The sequence below is a fragment of the Passer domesticus genome, chromosome 18 (genome assembly GCF_036417665.1).
Source record: "Passer domesticus isolate bPasDom1 chromosome 18, bPasDom1.hap1, whole genome shotgun sequence".
NCBI classification, from domain to species: Eukaryota; Metazoa; Chordata; class Aves; order Passeriformes; family Passeridae; genus Passer; species Passer domesticus.
In genome coordinates this window covers 2,121,930-2,136,676 of record NC_087491.1, presented here as the reverse complement: position 1 = coordinate 2,136,676, position 14,747 = coordinate 2,121,930, and the positions used below count along the sequence as shown (strand labels likewise).

General features: G+C 47.1%; 1 protein-coding gene and 1 long non-coding RNA gene across 4 annotated transcripts in view; one reads left to right on the top strand and one right to left on the bottom strand.

The window, feature by feature from the left end:
* The window catches only part of LOC135283404 (UDP-N-acetylhexosamine pyrophosphorylase-like protein 1), a 41,430-nt gene that overhangs the window by 545 nt on the left and 26,138 nt on the right, over positions 1-14,747 (top strand). For all 3 annotated transcript variants that reach the window (XM_064394183.1, XM_064394184.1, XM_064394185.1), the window contains exons 2-7: positions 6,694-6,898; positions 8,508-8,683; positions 9,733-9,905; positions 11,373-11,566; positions 12,397-12,537; positions 14,080-14,265. In XM_064394183.1, coding sequence (XP_064250253.1) covers positions 6,694-6,898; positions 8,508-8,683; positions 9,733-9,905; positions 11,373-11,566; positions 12,397-12,537; positions 14,080-14,265 — 1,075 coding nt within the window. The remainder of the gene's footprint in view (positions 1-6,693; positions 6,899-8,507; positions 8,684-9,732; positions 9,906-11,372; positions 11,567-12,396; positions 12,538-14,079; positions 14,266-14,747) is intronic.
* Positions 3,485-9,737, bottom strand: LOC135283411 (uncharacterized). Its single transcript, XR_010349188.1, has 2 exons — positions 9,455-9,737; positions 3,485-9,028 (listed from the first exon to the last, which is right to left on the bottom strand). It is a non-coding gene; the product is annotated as an uncharacterized LOC135283411 (long non-coding RNA).

Sequence of the window (14,747 nt, the reverse complement as noted above, 5' to 3'; positions counted from 1 at the left end):
GGGACGGCGGGTCGGGCAAGGAGGAAGAGAGCAGGGTCACGGCTACACCCCGGCCCTTAGCGGCGGCAGCCGCTGTCCTCGGCCCGGGGAACTTTGGTTGAGACACCGAGTTTTCACTCTGCGTTATGAAATGCAGCGGCCGAGGCCCCGCGGCCGTGCCGGGCCGGATCAGAAGATCTCTACAACTCCGTGACCGCTAGTGATAGCCAGCTGAGGCTCAGTCTCTCCTCCCACAGAACAAGCGACAGGAAAGAGCCTCAAGTTGTGTCAAAGGAGATTCAGGTTGAATATTGAGGGCAGTTTCTTCACTGAAAGGGTGGCCAGGCATTGGCACAGGCTGCCCAGGGCAGTTGTGGAGTCACAATCCCTGGAAGTGTTTAAAAAGCAAGTGGACATGACACAATGCTGTTTAGAGGGCGTGGGAGTATTCTGTCAAAATTATTTACAGTATCTGTCATGAAAAAAAATGTAATACTACAGGATTTAAAGGGGCTCCAAGAGAGCTTGAGAGGAACTTTGGACAAGGACTTGGAGTGACAGAACCAGGGGGAATGGCTTCACACTGACAGAGGGCAGGGTTAGATTAGAAACTAGGAAGGAATTGTTCCCTGTGAGAGTGGTGAGACCTTGGCACAGGTTGCCCAGAGAAGGTGTGGCTGCCCCTGGATCCCTGGAAGTGTTCAGGCCAGGTTGGACAGGGCTTGGAGCAACCTGGGGTAGTGGAAGGTGTTCCTGCCCGTGGCAGGGAGTGGAATGAGATGGGCTTTAAGGTCCCTTGCAACCCAAACCATTCTATGACTATGAGTCCCTGGGGAGGATGGGAGGGTGGGGGATTTCATTGCTGCTGAGCTGGGTAGCTGCCTGGAGGATGAGCTCCCAGCCCACCAACAGGTGCAAAGGCCAGTCTCAAGTGCTGATCTCCATCCTTGCTGTGTCATGTGCAGCAGGAGGCTGATGTGATCTGGGAGAAGCCCAGGAAAGTCCATAATTCATGGTTTTTGGAGCATGGTAGCTGCGGGTGTGTGAAAGCTAGGTGTAATGGGGGAGATGGTGGCTAGATGTGCTCTTCCCACAGCATGTAAATCTTACATGGATGTCCTGTGCTTTTTTCCTAAGTGCACACTCTTATTTATTTATAAGGGCTTGTATATGTCTTGCATCATTCTTTATAAAACATAACAGCACTGTTAGAAAATAATTTTAATTTTTAAAAAGCCAGGAAGACCCACCTGGGTTGTAGAGATACTTGCCTAAATTTTGACAACTGGCTGCACAGCCTTGGCCCAACGTTGCCAGCAAAGAGTTGAGGATGTGTGGGCAGGGGAGTCAAATTTTCCAAGCAGAAACAGAAATAGAAGCATCAGGGTCACAGGGCAGAGGAGCCTTTTTGCTGTCAGATTCCACTCATGGGGCTGAGTGGTGATGGAGGGAACGTAAGCTGGCACAGTGAATCATAGAATCCCAGAATGGTTTAGCTTGGAAGGCACCTTAAAGACCATCTCAGTCCACCCCCTGCCATGGGCAGGGTCACCTTCCACTATCCCAGGCTGCTCCAAGCCTTGTCCAACCTGGCCTTGGAAACTTGTAGGGATCCAGGGGCAGCCACAGCTTCTCTGGATAACCTGTGCCAGAGCCTGCCCACTCCCACAGGGAGCAGTATCTTCCCAATATCCCATCCATCCCTGCCCTCTGGCAGTGGGAAGCCATTCCCTGTGTCCTGTCCCTCCATTTCTTGTTCCAAGCCCCTCTGTTGCTCTCCTGGAGCCCCTTTAGGCCCTGGAAAGGGCTCTGAGGTCTTCCTGGATCTTTCTTGACTCCAGGTGAATGCCCCCAGCTCTCCCAGCCTGGCTCCAGAGCAGAGGGGCTCCAGCCCTTGGAGCAGCTCCATGGCCTCCTCTGGATTCACTCCAACAACTCTCTATCCTCATGCTGACAGCCTCAGAGCTGAAGGCAGCACTGCAGGTGTGGTCTCACCTGAGCAGGGCAGAGAATTCCCCTTTTTCGCACACTGCCCCTTGTGGTATCAGCCCAGGGCACAGGGACTTTCTGGGTGCCAGTGTGCTCGATCAGGGCATGTTGAGCTTCTGTTTTGGTTTTATCCAGAAATAAAGTCAGGAAATTTCATTTACACAGTCAAAGGTGAGTGGTCCAGAAACAGGGTCCATCCACCCACACCCCCCAGTCCATCTTGGCATGGCTATTTGAGAGTGTCACAGTGAGGAGGAAAGGACCCTTTGAGTCCTAGAGGCAGATGGGGCTGGGTCAGGCCCCACAGTTAAATTAACAGCTTTATCAAACTGGGTCACTTGTCCCCCAGCCAGTTAGGGAAGTGAGGAGCTGGTGTGTCTGCCTTGTGCCACTGGCTGCAGCATGGAAAGGAAAGGAAGGCCAGGCCACCTGTGTGGTTGCCAGCACTGCCTGCAGCAGCCAAGGTCTAATATGTTTGGGATCCTGCTCCTGTGCCCAAATCATCTGGCCCTAAAGTCTGATGGCTCCAGGCCACCTCAGCCCTGCAGGCAGCCTGAATTTTTACCAGAAGGCGTACACACTGATGTTCAGTTTCATTTGGTTTGTTTTTATGATCCGGTTTAAGGCTGAAGAGGGATTTTATTTCCTGGAACAGGGCAATTAGGACCAGAGACTTTGTTCCGCTGAACCTGGGCATTACTGTGTGTCCCTGCAGATGTGGCAGCATTCCTGCATGGCATTTCCCAGTGGAACCAGCACCATGGGCACAGGCTTTGCAAGATCTTGGGTCTCTGAGGGGATGAAGCTCTGAAAGGCCTTAGTTTGCGGTGTGTTGAGCAGGCTGGGAGCAGATGAGCCATCCCAACCTGCTGTCAAGTGTCCCTGAGACTGCATGGCTGGTACTGCATGCCTGTGGCTGTGGGGTCATCATCACACTGAGCTGAGATGCTCTGTGCTCTGTCTCTGAGTGTCTGAGCTCCCCACAGCTGCCACCTGCATTGCATCCTCCAAAGCCTGAACAGCTGAAATGATATCTCTTCCTTCCCCCTCCCCCTTTTTCTATGATAAAAAATTATGGATAAGAACCAGACAACTGAAAACTTGCTTTGGGAAAACCTGAGGTATTTTTAATAGTTAAAAAACTAATACTATTGTTATTGTGTCTCAGACAACAAAACTGCCTGTCAGATTTGCTTTCAAATCTTAAACATTGACATTTAACAATCACGTTTTCCCGGCAGCCCTAGGAATGATGGTATAAATTAAACATAGACACACTTTTCCATTCTGTCAGTGTTTTATTAATGAAATCTAAGTCATGGCCATGGGCTGAGGTGTACCCCATCTCATCAGAGAGTTTGATGAGCCATTCTGGTTATCTGACTGCTCTGCAGAATTGAAAAGTTTGGAGTCTTTTTTTCTTACTGACTGCTGTTGTAATGGGACTGATGTGCCTGTTCAGTAAGAAAATTCAGTCTGTTCTTGCAAGACCAGTCTGTTCCTCCTACAAAATCTATTTATTTTTATTTTTATTTTTATTTTTATTTTTATTTTTATTTTTATTTTTATTTTTTATGCAGAGTAGGACTAACTGCAGCATTGGTGGGTATCTCAGCAGTCAACACATTTTTTCTTTAGTTGAGCTGTTTGTGTTTCATATGCTGCAGAAAATAAGGTGGATGTTTTAAAGGGGAGATCTTTCCATTGCAGCATATGAGTCAGTTCTTATGAACTTTAGTTGTGAATGTTGGTAATTTTACAGTTGGGAAGTCAGAGCAGAGCTACTTACTCAAATTTTTGGTTTTGTTTATTTTCATGGTGACCTAAGATCAGAACTTGGAAAAACTGTCTGGGTGGTAGGGTTGTATCATAAATACTGAGAATGCCATAAATGATGAGATGCACTCCCCTGTCTGGGTTGTTTTTATTCATCATGGTGAGCCCTCCTGGAATATGGCCCTGTCAGTCTGCTGGACTGTAAAAAAAGTCACATCATTGATGTTATCAGTGATATTGCTTTGGGCTTGAGTTTATCCCACTGAGGTTGAGGTTTCAGACCCTGCAGTGAGTGGCCCCTCCAGGAGATGGGTGTGAGATGGCAACTCCTCCTTGGGCAGATCCCATCCCCTTGTCACTGTGTAGAAAACTTTGCAGCACTGTCCTGTGGGGCATCTGCATTTCAGTGCGGTGATGCCAGCTGCGCCTGAGCATTGTAGCTCCTTGATGCTGTGGAGCAGAGTAGGGACCTCCTTGACTTTCCCAATACAGTGTTGACTTCAGAGTAAATGTAAATGGTGCTCTTGGTCACAATCTATTGCTCTGCAGAAATGCCTCATTTGGGATCTGTGGGATATGGTCTGTTGCATCAGAATGTGTGTGTGTGTTGGTTTGAGGCTGGCAGTGCAGGGGGGAAATCTAGCAGGACAAGTGCCTGACTTGTTCCACTGGTAGGTGAATCTCAATTGCATTCCAGAGCAGCATCCCCCATGCTACAGCAACTGAGAGCAGCAAATGCTGAGCTCAGACCTCAAGCAGCTTTGGTTTAAATTGCTGTGAAGTACTTTAGCTCAAGTTTCAGTTGTAGATTATTTTAAAGAAAAAGAATTCTTAAAAAATGTTTTAATTTCCTGTGTCACAGAACCACCGAATGGTTTGGGTTGGAAGGGATGTTAAGGACAAGATTATCTTATTCTAACTCTCCTGCCATGGGTGTGAATGCCATCCACTATATGAAGTTGCTCAGGGCCTTGTCCAACCAGGTGTTGAGCGTTTCCAGGGATGAGGCAGAACAGTTTGGAAGTGTCCCACAGGGCAACTTTTTTAGGAGTTTTTTTCCGCTCCATAAATTCTTTCTGTGCTGGATCCCAGTAGGCGGAAACAGCCACCACCCAAGCCAGGGCATGAGAAGGTTTGGAGCCATGCTCTGGTGCCTCTCCATTCAGTTCTTTCCCTTCTCCTGCAGTGATGCCCTGCACTGGCAAACAGCTGAGCATGCAGGAAAAGAATGTGATGGGACTGGGGCAAGTATTTGTTGTAAGTAGTAGCTGAGACCCTCTGCTCTGTACTTTGAGCGTCACTTTGAGCTCAGTGGAGGCACAAAGGAGTCATTTATTGCTTATGGTTTGTTGTGAAATGCTGTATGTCTTACTTGCATCACCATGCAGCTCACCCAGATCCTCCATGTGTTTTACATTACCAATTTAAACCTACTCAAGCTTCCCCTGCTGTCCAAGGACCTTCTGAAACTTAGAAATCGCAAGATCTCCACACACAGGTTTCTTCTTAGGAAGCTCTCCTAATCCCACTTGGAGGATTGAAGATCTCCAGAGGTGGCTTCCAGCTCTCACTCCTTGGCCCTGTGACCCCAGAGGCTACTGTACAGCAGAACCGTGGCTGTGGAACTGGCCTCCTCTGTGCCAGGACATCACTAGTCTTTTTGGAAGCCGTGTGTTTAGGGAGAAAGTCTTGTGTTACTGCTGTAGTAAGACTGAAACTTGTAAGCATGGGAAGGGGAATGGTGTTACTGGAATGTCATGGACAACTTAAGTCTTTGCTGAGAAAATTGCTGGAAGCTGCAGTTTTGGACAGAATTAAAATTGAGCTAGGTTGTTAAAACAGCAGTTGGTATTTTTGCTCTATTATTCATTTAAACACCCAATCGTTTTAAGATCAGCATAAACCCAGTCCTGTTTTTTTTCTAATTAAATTTCTTTGGTCCCCATATGTTTCAGTCCAAATCAGGAATATTTTAACCTCAGCTGTGGTTAATGTGAGGTGGTTGCTGAAGGCTGGGGTGCTCCACAGGCTGTCCTTGGCTGCAGGAGCAGTGGCAGTTTAGTGCTGTGTGATGGCAGAAGGCCCTCATAGCTAGTGATAGCTACTTGCAGCAGAGCTGTGGCTTCTGACATGGCAAGCCTAATGTTCCTTGCATCCCCAGAGAAACTCAAAGTGTTCCCTAATGAAAAATCTTTCTCACAGTTGTCAGTCATTATTGTGATGCTGACTTTGGAGAAGGCAGGTACCAGAGTCTGAGAGTGATCCAAGTGTTTATTATGTGCTCTGCTTCTTTCCCAGGTTCTGGACTTCCCTGATTTGTCAGGAGCACTGACATTGGTTTCAATTAGATTGTGGAAGTTGTAGCTCCTGCAGGCTTGGCTGTATTACTAGCCCTGACTGCAGCTGTGTTCAGCTTCTGTTGAAGCTGGAGTACAGGTAAAGATAATTGATTAAGGCAGATTCCAGAAATCTTCCTGCTTTACTCATGATGATGAGACTTGGCTTCTTTGGGATATAGAAATGATAAGGGACCTCTGGAGGTCTCTAGTCCAACCCACATTTGGAACAAAACTGTAAACAGCCTCAGGCCAGGTCAGCTACAGCTTTACTAAAGTAAGCCTTGAAAACCTTAGGGGACATTCCTTCCTCTCTGGATGTCTTACCTCCCTAATAAAGATTTCGTATCCTAATTTGAATCTCCTGAGCTGCAGCTCATGACTATTGTCTGTTTTTGCACCAGTTGTTGCTTTACGTGAAGAAACTGTTCCATCCAGTAGTTGAAAGGAATTTTCTCCTGCATGTACAGTGGCATATTTCTCTCTGAGCTGCCAGCATTGAACTGGCAGCTTCTGGCTGTTGCCTGAGCTCTGCAGAAACGCTCAGGAGAAGAACATAGGATGTTGATTGCTTTGGAAGTTCTTATATTCCTTTGGGCTTCTTTTCTTACAGGTTTACATCAGATTTCACAGAACAAGGTGGCAGTGCTACTCCTGGCTGGAGGACAAGGAACCCGTCTGGGAGTCAGCTATCCCAAGGGCATGTACAACGTGGGGTTGCCCAGTGGCAAGAACTTGTATCAGATCCAAGCAGAAAGAATCCGCAAAGTGGAGCAGCTTGCTGGCAAGAGACACCACTGCAAGTGTGTCATTCCGTGGTAGGTGACCTAAAGCCAGACCTGCTGTCCAGGGCTCTTTGCATTCCAGTCTTGCCCATGTTGTCTTCAAGAAGCACTGAGCTGGGTGCTGTACAGAGACAGGTAGAGAGGAGCCTTTTGTTGGCAGGATTTGTGATGGCAGAAGCTGGAGGAGGGTGCAGAGGGATGAGAGGTGGCAGGTCTATGTCTGCAGACCTGAGGGATTGAGTACTGCCTTTGTATCACTGACCATAACACTTTACCACAAGTGCTATACCTTGCTGGCTTTGCAAGCAGCTACTGACAACTCTGTAAACAGCACTTTTCAGTGATTGTTGCAGATGCTTTACAAGAAATTTCATCCATTTCTGCTTTCTCAGGTTCCTGCATGGAGGACAACCTAGAGCTTGCCTTCCAAGCCCTTCTTCCTGCCCTTGTCCATAATCTATGCAAAAAACCTCTTGCTTTGTGTTCAGGCCACCTCCTGCTGTCACTGTTTACAGTTGCCCATTCTGCTGGCTGCTCCTGGCTTTCAAAAGAGATGAGCTCTGGGCAGAGTGCAAAATGTAAATTCCCTATGGGGTGTAGTGGGTGAGAGGATGGCACTGCAGATGTGTCTGGAAATGTTGTCTGCTAAATGTTCTGTTAGATCATGAGGACTATGTAGAAATACCCTTTTGGAATCAGTGTCTGGTCTGAGGCAGGGTTTTGGCAGTGAAAGAGCAGGTGTCTGAGGGCTTCAGGGAGCCACGTTGTTTTACAAATTGGAGGTCAGATTTGATTCATACATTGTTTCCTCATGGAACATGAGTCCATATTGTGCTTCTTCCTGAAGCCTTGTATACAGGACCTGAATTACAAATGCATCATTCCTGGTGCTGCTGGAAGCCAGGATGGATTATTTGCAAGATGCCACATCTGTTTCCAGTTCCCCTTCTGGGAGCAAGGAGGCAGTTGAAGCATTTTGCTGCTCCAGTATATCTGGGCCCAGGCTATGGTGTGCTACAGAGATGAAAATTGGGGATGGGAATTGAGGTTCAGGCTCTTTTTCCTCATGCTGACAGAGGACCCTGTATCCCTACGCCGATAGTTGTTGAAGAGTTTGACAGGTAGATGATGAAGTTGGCTTTTAGACAGCGGTGGAGGAAGAGACAGAAGCAATGTGGAGCTGAAAGGAAAGGAGGAAATAGAAAAACTTATGACAAAAACAAACCATGCAGCCAACATATGGAAATACTGCTGTTTGCCTTGGCACTGAAGAGGTGCTGGCAGAGTGAACTGGCCAGGGTTTCTATAGACATTTAACATCAGTTTGAATCTAGAGTGAATGAGGCTGTTTTCTGCCCTATGTCTTGTTTTCCAGCTCATCCAGGTATGCAGATGTTGTTCACATTTAGGGCAAGGCTCTTCTGTCCTGGCTGGAGCTAGGCCAGGGTAGGATAATGCCCTGATACGGTCATAGGACCCCATGCAGCCCTTACCACAGGATGAGTTCTGGAGGAGAGCTCTCGTGTGCAATTGCTCACCACAGGATGCTGCCATGTCTCTCATTTCACACTCCTGGGATTCCTCTCTTTTCAGTCTGTAGTTTTGCCTTTCACTTGTGTTGTTCTTTCTCATTCCTGCCCAGGTACATCATGACAAGTGAGTTCACACTGGGGCCAACAGAAGAGTTTTTTGTACAACATAACTACTTCAACTTGGACAGATGCAACGTTGTCATGTTTGAACAGAGGATGCTGCCTGCTGTCACCTTTGATGGGAAGGCCATCTTGGAGGAGAAGGGGAAAATTGCCATGGCTCCAGGTACCTGCTGTTTGCTCTTCCATACTGCAGTATTGTGATATGTGTTGGTAGTTGCTGTGGGCCATCAGCCTGCCAGGCACATAGAGCAGGCTATGGGGGTCAGGGTTAATGCTTCCAGTTAATGTGGAAAGGTTCTCTAATGTTTCAGGCTGGTAATCAGGAGCATACATCTGTTTAGTTCTGGCTGGACATTTGACCACAGCACATGTTTTTTATCCAAGTCTGGGAGTGTTGGCAGGATTAGAAGTGCTGTGGCTGCGGGGTAGGAGAAAGGTGCATTAGCTCTCTATGAGGTCTCTGGAGCACTGCCTCCTGTGGTGAAGGTCAGGAGCTCAAGGCTGACAGCTGAAAATGGGTAAAAAAGCAGCAAGAAGATGAACTCTTTTCAAAACGACAGCAATGTCTCACCTTGTAATGTTCTTTTAACCTAGACATAGTAAGAGACTTGGTGAGGGCAGCCCAGTTGGGACTGTGTTGCAGCTGCAGAGTGGTTCTCCCAAGCTGACAGGGGCATCCCAGGAGGAACTGTAAATGGGTGATCTGTGATAAACATGCAGGTGACTTTTGTACAGCTGCAGTTGAAGCCTTTGAAAAGGCATTGAGAAGTTGGGGGCGGGGGGGAAGATAAACAGAGAATAAGATTTATTTTAGTCTTTCTCCATAAAAGATAATATATATGGTTTTGCCCTGTACTGGAGAAGTGTAAAAGACTTTTCCCACCCTTTGCATAGATTTGCCCTTTAGTATTCTCCCTCTGAGGGTCTTACTAACCTTCATAAAGTCTCATAATGCTGCTCAGTGAGGCTGGTCCCCGTGGTCCTACTCTTCAAGTGAGAGAACTGGGGTGAAAAGAAGAACATGCTTCCCTGAACTGTGTGGCAGAACTGGAAATAAAATCTGGTACCACTGGTTCTTGGCTAGAAAGCATTCCATACTCTTCCATTCAAGAAAGTTTGTTCAGTATTTCCTGCTTTTGCTCTGTCAGCTAGAAAAAATCCACCCCAAAGTCACAAATGAGCCAAGACTTTCTCTTTTCTCTTGCATTATAGATGGCAATGGTGGCTTATACCGTGCTTTGATGGATAATAAGATCCTGGATGATATGAAGCAGCGTGGAATCCAGTATGTCCATGTATATTGTGTGGACAATATCCTCGTGAAAATGGCAGATCCAGTCTTCATAGGTTTCTGTATTTCCAAAGGGGCAGACTGCGGTGCAAAGGTGAAGCAGTGCTAGCACTTGGCTGGTTTCCCATAGGGAGTTGGGGTCTGATGACACTTGGAAGCCGCTGGTTGCAGGGAGCTTACATGACCTGTGGTGTTCAACCCTTTGCCCATTGAAATAAATGGGCAGGAGATCTTTCTCCTTTTTAATGCCTTTATTAAGAAGAATCAGCTCAGGTGAGGAGAAATCGACGGGTTGCGCCCTCGCCGCCGTTGGTACCAGGCGTGGCACGAAGGAGGAGGATGATGCAGCTTTGTCCGCTGGTCTGCAGACAGAACTGGGGACTCTGTCCTCACGGGAGAGTCGTGGAGTCCTTGATTTGTTGGTTTAGAAACCCGGGGTGTCTCTTTAATCAGTTTCTTTTCAGGTTAGGGTGAGAAACAAAAAGGTCCAAGCAGGTACGGGACTACGCTCCCATCCTTAGACGTCACTTTAAGTCACTTGTTGGCTCGTGATTTTAGGGGTTTTTCTTATAAAAACTGTAAAACTATAAAAACCCAAGGTGCACTGCATTTCTTATTTGCATACTGGCTCCGATGTCACTCCTATTTTCTTTACCTCGGAGGGGTCTGTCCTGGTGTCTTTTTTTGGCAAGTGGCCAGCATCAGGGAAACAATCAGTTAATCACCGGCCATTAACAGGTATTTGAACGGCTTTTCTTTGGCAGCACACCTAAAGAAGTCTGACCGGTTTGACTTGCTTTTTTTTAACTCTGAAACTAAAAAAAATACAATTTTCTATTCATAACACCCATCAGCAGTTCACATTGAGCAGGTTTAAAGTTCCTTGCTGCCTGCACTGCATTTCACATTCCTACCTATGGGTGTCCTATATTCTTCCCAGAGTACTGTGGAAAATAAACTTCAGGTAGAGCAGGGAGTATAGCTGTGCAGGAAAGTGCACACTGGAATTGCTTTGCACCTATGCCCAGTCCTTGCTACAAAGGCACTTGGCCTGTCTAGAAGCCATATTGGACTGGGTTGTGTTTTATAAATGTGCCTTTAAGTCTAATGGAGGCATTTCTTACTTTCTGCTGTGGAAGATGGGGAAAGCCTTAACAGCCTGGATTTTGTTAACCTAAAGCAGCATGTGTCTGAAGAGAAATTTATGTTACCTGAGTCATTGGTTCTGTTCAGGCAAATGGGAAGTTGAAGGCAGTTGAATAGCTGCAAACAGCTTTCTTTTAATGCCAGATCCTAGTCATTGATAAGAAAAGTGACTCCCACTATGCAGATTGTTTTTACCTCTCTTCTGAGAAACTGTCAAATTAACTGGTTGAGTACTGGGGTTTATGTTGAATTGTTGGGCAAAATGTTCCTCCAGACTGCTTTGTGCCCCTTACACAGCCCTGAGGTGCTGGAGGATCAGCAGACAACAGTCAGGTGGGATTGTTTGTACTTGGGAGTTGGAATTGTCCTGGGATTTTCTTCCTCTTTGTCATAAATCTGTGTCCTGTGGCTGCAGGTAGTGGAGAAGGCCTACCCCACGGAGCCTGTTGGGGTGGTGTGCTGTGTGGATGGGGTGTACCAGGTGGTGGAGTACAGCGAGATCAGCCCGGAGACTGCACAGCAGCAGCGCCCTGAGGGGGGACTGGTGTTCAGTGCTGGCAACATCTGTAACCACTTCTTCACTGTTGAGTTCCTGGAAATAGTGGCCCAGTAAGTCCCAGCAGACCTTCTAGGTAGCTGTGCAGCCCAGAAATACCTCCAAGACTGGGTGTTCCTGTTTTGCACTCTAGAATTTCAGTTATGGTTATCCCCTGCGTTGCCTTTCACCTCCTCTCTCTTCCAAACAGTTCCAAACACCTGAGTCCCTTTTCTGACAGCCCCAGCATACTCTCCAGGCCCTACACAAGGAAGAGGTTCCCAGGTTCACTGTAACTAAATCAATTGAGATACACCAGTGCAGGATCTTCCTGGGCCTTCAAGGGTGAGCAGCTGTGCAGGCTGCAGTGTGGTCAGTGATGCAGCCTCATACCATGGATTTCTTGGGGGCGTGTCAGCCCTGCCCACACTTGGAACAACAGAGTTTGTGGGAGAGGGTGAAGTTGCGGGTGGACTCTGCACCTTGGTGTTGGGGAATGGGGATGTGATGTTGGGCATTCAGTGAGCAGCTGTACAACCTTACTGAAGAGCTCGAACCAACCTTGGGTGAGGGATCTGCTCCATTTTCACCCCAATCAGGTAACAATTTGGGTTGCCTCTTTTTTTTTTTGTAACCTCTGCCTGCAATTTCAGCTTGATGCATACTTCTCCCTCTCCTCTGACTGTCATGTCCCAGTAGTACAGAGAGAGCCCATGGCCAGGCTACTCTGCTTGGGGAAGTGTTTCCTGGATGTGACTTGGTTCTCTTGGGAGGGAGCAACACCCACAAACAGTTGAGAGTTGACCCAGAGCAGTAATGAGCCATTTGCTTCCCTCAAGTGTATTGCTTTTTTTCTAAGTGGGCTTGAACTAAATAAAGTGGTTTGTTTCTTCTCCTTTTGCAGGAAATGGGAGTCACAGCTGAAGCATCATGTAGCCATAAAGAAGGTGCCCTACATTGACAAGGAGGGAAATCTGGTAAAACCACTAAAACCGAACGGGATAAAGCTGGAGAAGTTTGTGTTTGATGTGTTCCAGTTCTCTAAGTTAGTGACAGACATAATTTTACTTTTCTCCTCCCCTTCTCAGTGTTTGTTTGAATGACTGTAGATTGAAACAAGCCATCCCAGGGAGCACATGCTTTGTGAGTGGCTTGTTAGGAATGTTGTTGGATCTACACCCAGCTCCAATCCAACTGTAACACCACAGGCTCTAAGGGGAACTCACAAGGCCCTCAGTGCTTGTGCCAACCCTGCTCCCAGACTGGTCATCCTCCTGAGGATGTGTTGGCTGGCCTGGCCTCTGCCAGCCTGGGAAAAATAAAAGGAAATTGAGTGCAAAGCTAATGAAGCCCATATTGGAGTATTCAGACTTGCAAAAATTGGGTCTGTCAGCATTGTGGCTTCCATGACAACTGCAGCTCTGGTTACATTTTTGGGTGCTGTTAAGGCAGGGCTCAGCTTGTACCCTTTGTGCTTGGAAAACTGTTCACTTAAGCACTGTAGGGCCAAGTGGAACTGTCAGCGTTCGCTTTCCAAATTCTGCAACATAGCTGGGAGCGCTGTGACATACATAGTCAGGGGTACTTGTGTCTAGGGAATATAGGAGTTTAGCAATTAAGTATAAGTGTTGTTATAAAATCTATTTTTCCAAGGTCTCAAATTCAGCAGTGAAGATTCTGTTTTAGGCTTTAATAAATGCCAAAGAGAGACCTCAGACAAACTGAATTATCTTTGTTTGGGGATACTATTTCTCTTTTTATATTATTTCCTTTAGAATAGAGAGCTCAAGGTTTGAACCAGTCTCTGTTTCCTGACATGTATTAAATAAAGTAGTATCAAACTAAAGACAAAACCAAAATCCCAGTGATGGGAACACTGCTGAATTCTGAGCCGTGAAAGAACTCATTTGCAAGCAGTGGTTCCTTGTGTTTTTTTAACAGCTCAAAAACCACCTTGGCCTCTGTGCTTCACGCATGAAGTGCAGAAATGCACATATGTTGCGGTGGGGCTTTTTAATTTGCATTCCCATTTCTGGTAAACAGCTGTACTTCACAATCACCTGTGAGGCCTCCCTTGTTGCTTTTTTGTCCCTGGGAGCTGGTGTCCTTAGTTGGTCCTTACCTACAGACTCCCAAGCAGGGGGCATTTCTTGGGGCATGGTGGGGTGCTCTGCAGTGAGTGCACTGCTCGTGCTGTGCCCAAGCTCTGGACAGTGCTGTGCTCTCTGTCCTGCTGTGTTCTGAGCTGTCTTGTCCAAGAACCTCCCACTGCCTAAAAAAGTTTCTATGGCATCTCTGCTGAACTGTTGCTTTTTCTCTCTCCTGAGCACAGCTCCGGTAGGTAGGGAGGCTACTGTTAAGTTCCCAAAGAGATAAGGCTTCTTGTGTTTTTCCATTCTACAGCCCTGGTACTCCTTGGCTCTTCAGAAGGGCAGTGGGCTTACCTTGGCTTCACTGCCTGAGGCTGCATACATGCTTCTCCCAAAAATATATATGAGCCTTTCCCCGTGAATGTTGTTGTTGCATTAGCGGGGCTGATTACTAGCTCTGGTTTTCATGCTCACTGTTTTCTTCCCTTTGCTGGTAGGAATTTTGTGGCATTTGAAGTTCTGAGAGAAGAGGAATTCTCACCACTAAAAAATGCAGACACAGCTGACAAAGATACTCCTACCACTGCTCGGCAAGCCCTCCTGGCCCAGCATTACCGTTGGGCTCTCAAGGCTGGAGCCAGATTTGTGGATGAAAATGGTTGCAGGATACCAGAAAAACTCAGGTATAAATCTGTGACCTTCTCTGCAGCTTCTCTCACGGAAGTGCTCAGCCATGCCAGCTGGCCAATGGCACATGCTGGACTACTCAAAACTGGGCATTAGTGTAGTCACAGGGTGGCTCAGTGTGATTTTTGTTCAGCTGGGCCTCTCTGGATATGCAGGTTGATGTCTATTACACTTTCTGCTCCTCTTATGACTGTGGATGCTCCAGATAGTTAGCGCTCTGGGCTCTGGGCATTCTCTCTGGCAGATCCCTGCTCTTGGTGTAAGGAGTTACCCTTCCTATAGCACCTTGTTAGACAGGGGCAGGCAGCCTTTTCCATCACACTGGATTTAACAATGCAAGGAATTTTAATTTGTAGGCCCTGACAGCTTTTTTGACTGTGTCCCCAACAGGATTCTCAGGTGGTCTTAAGGATGGGTTGTTAGAGTGATTACCAGTTTGGATACCTTCCTGCATCATGTGTAATGGAAAGCTGCTTTT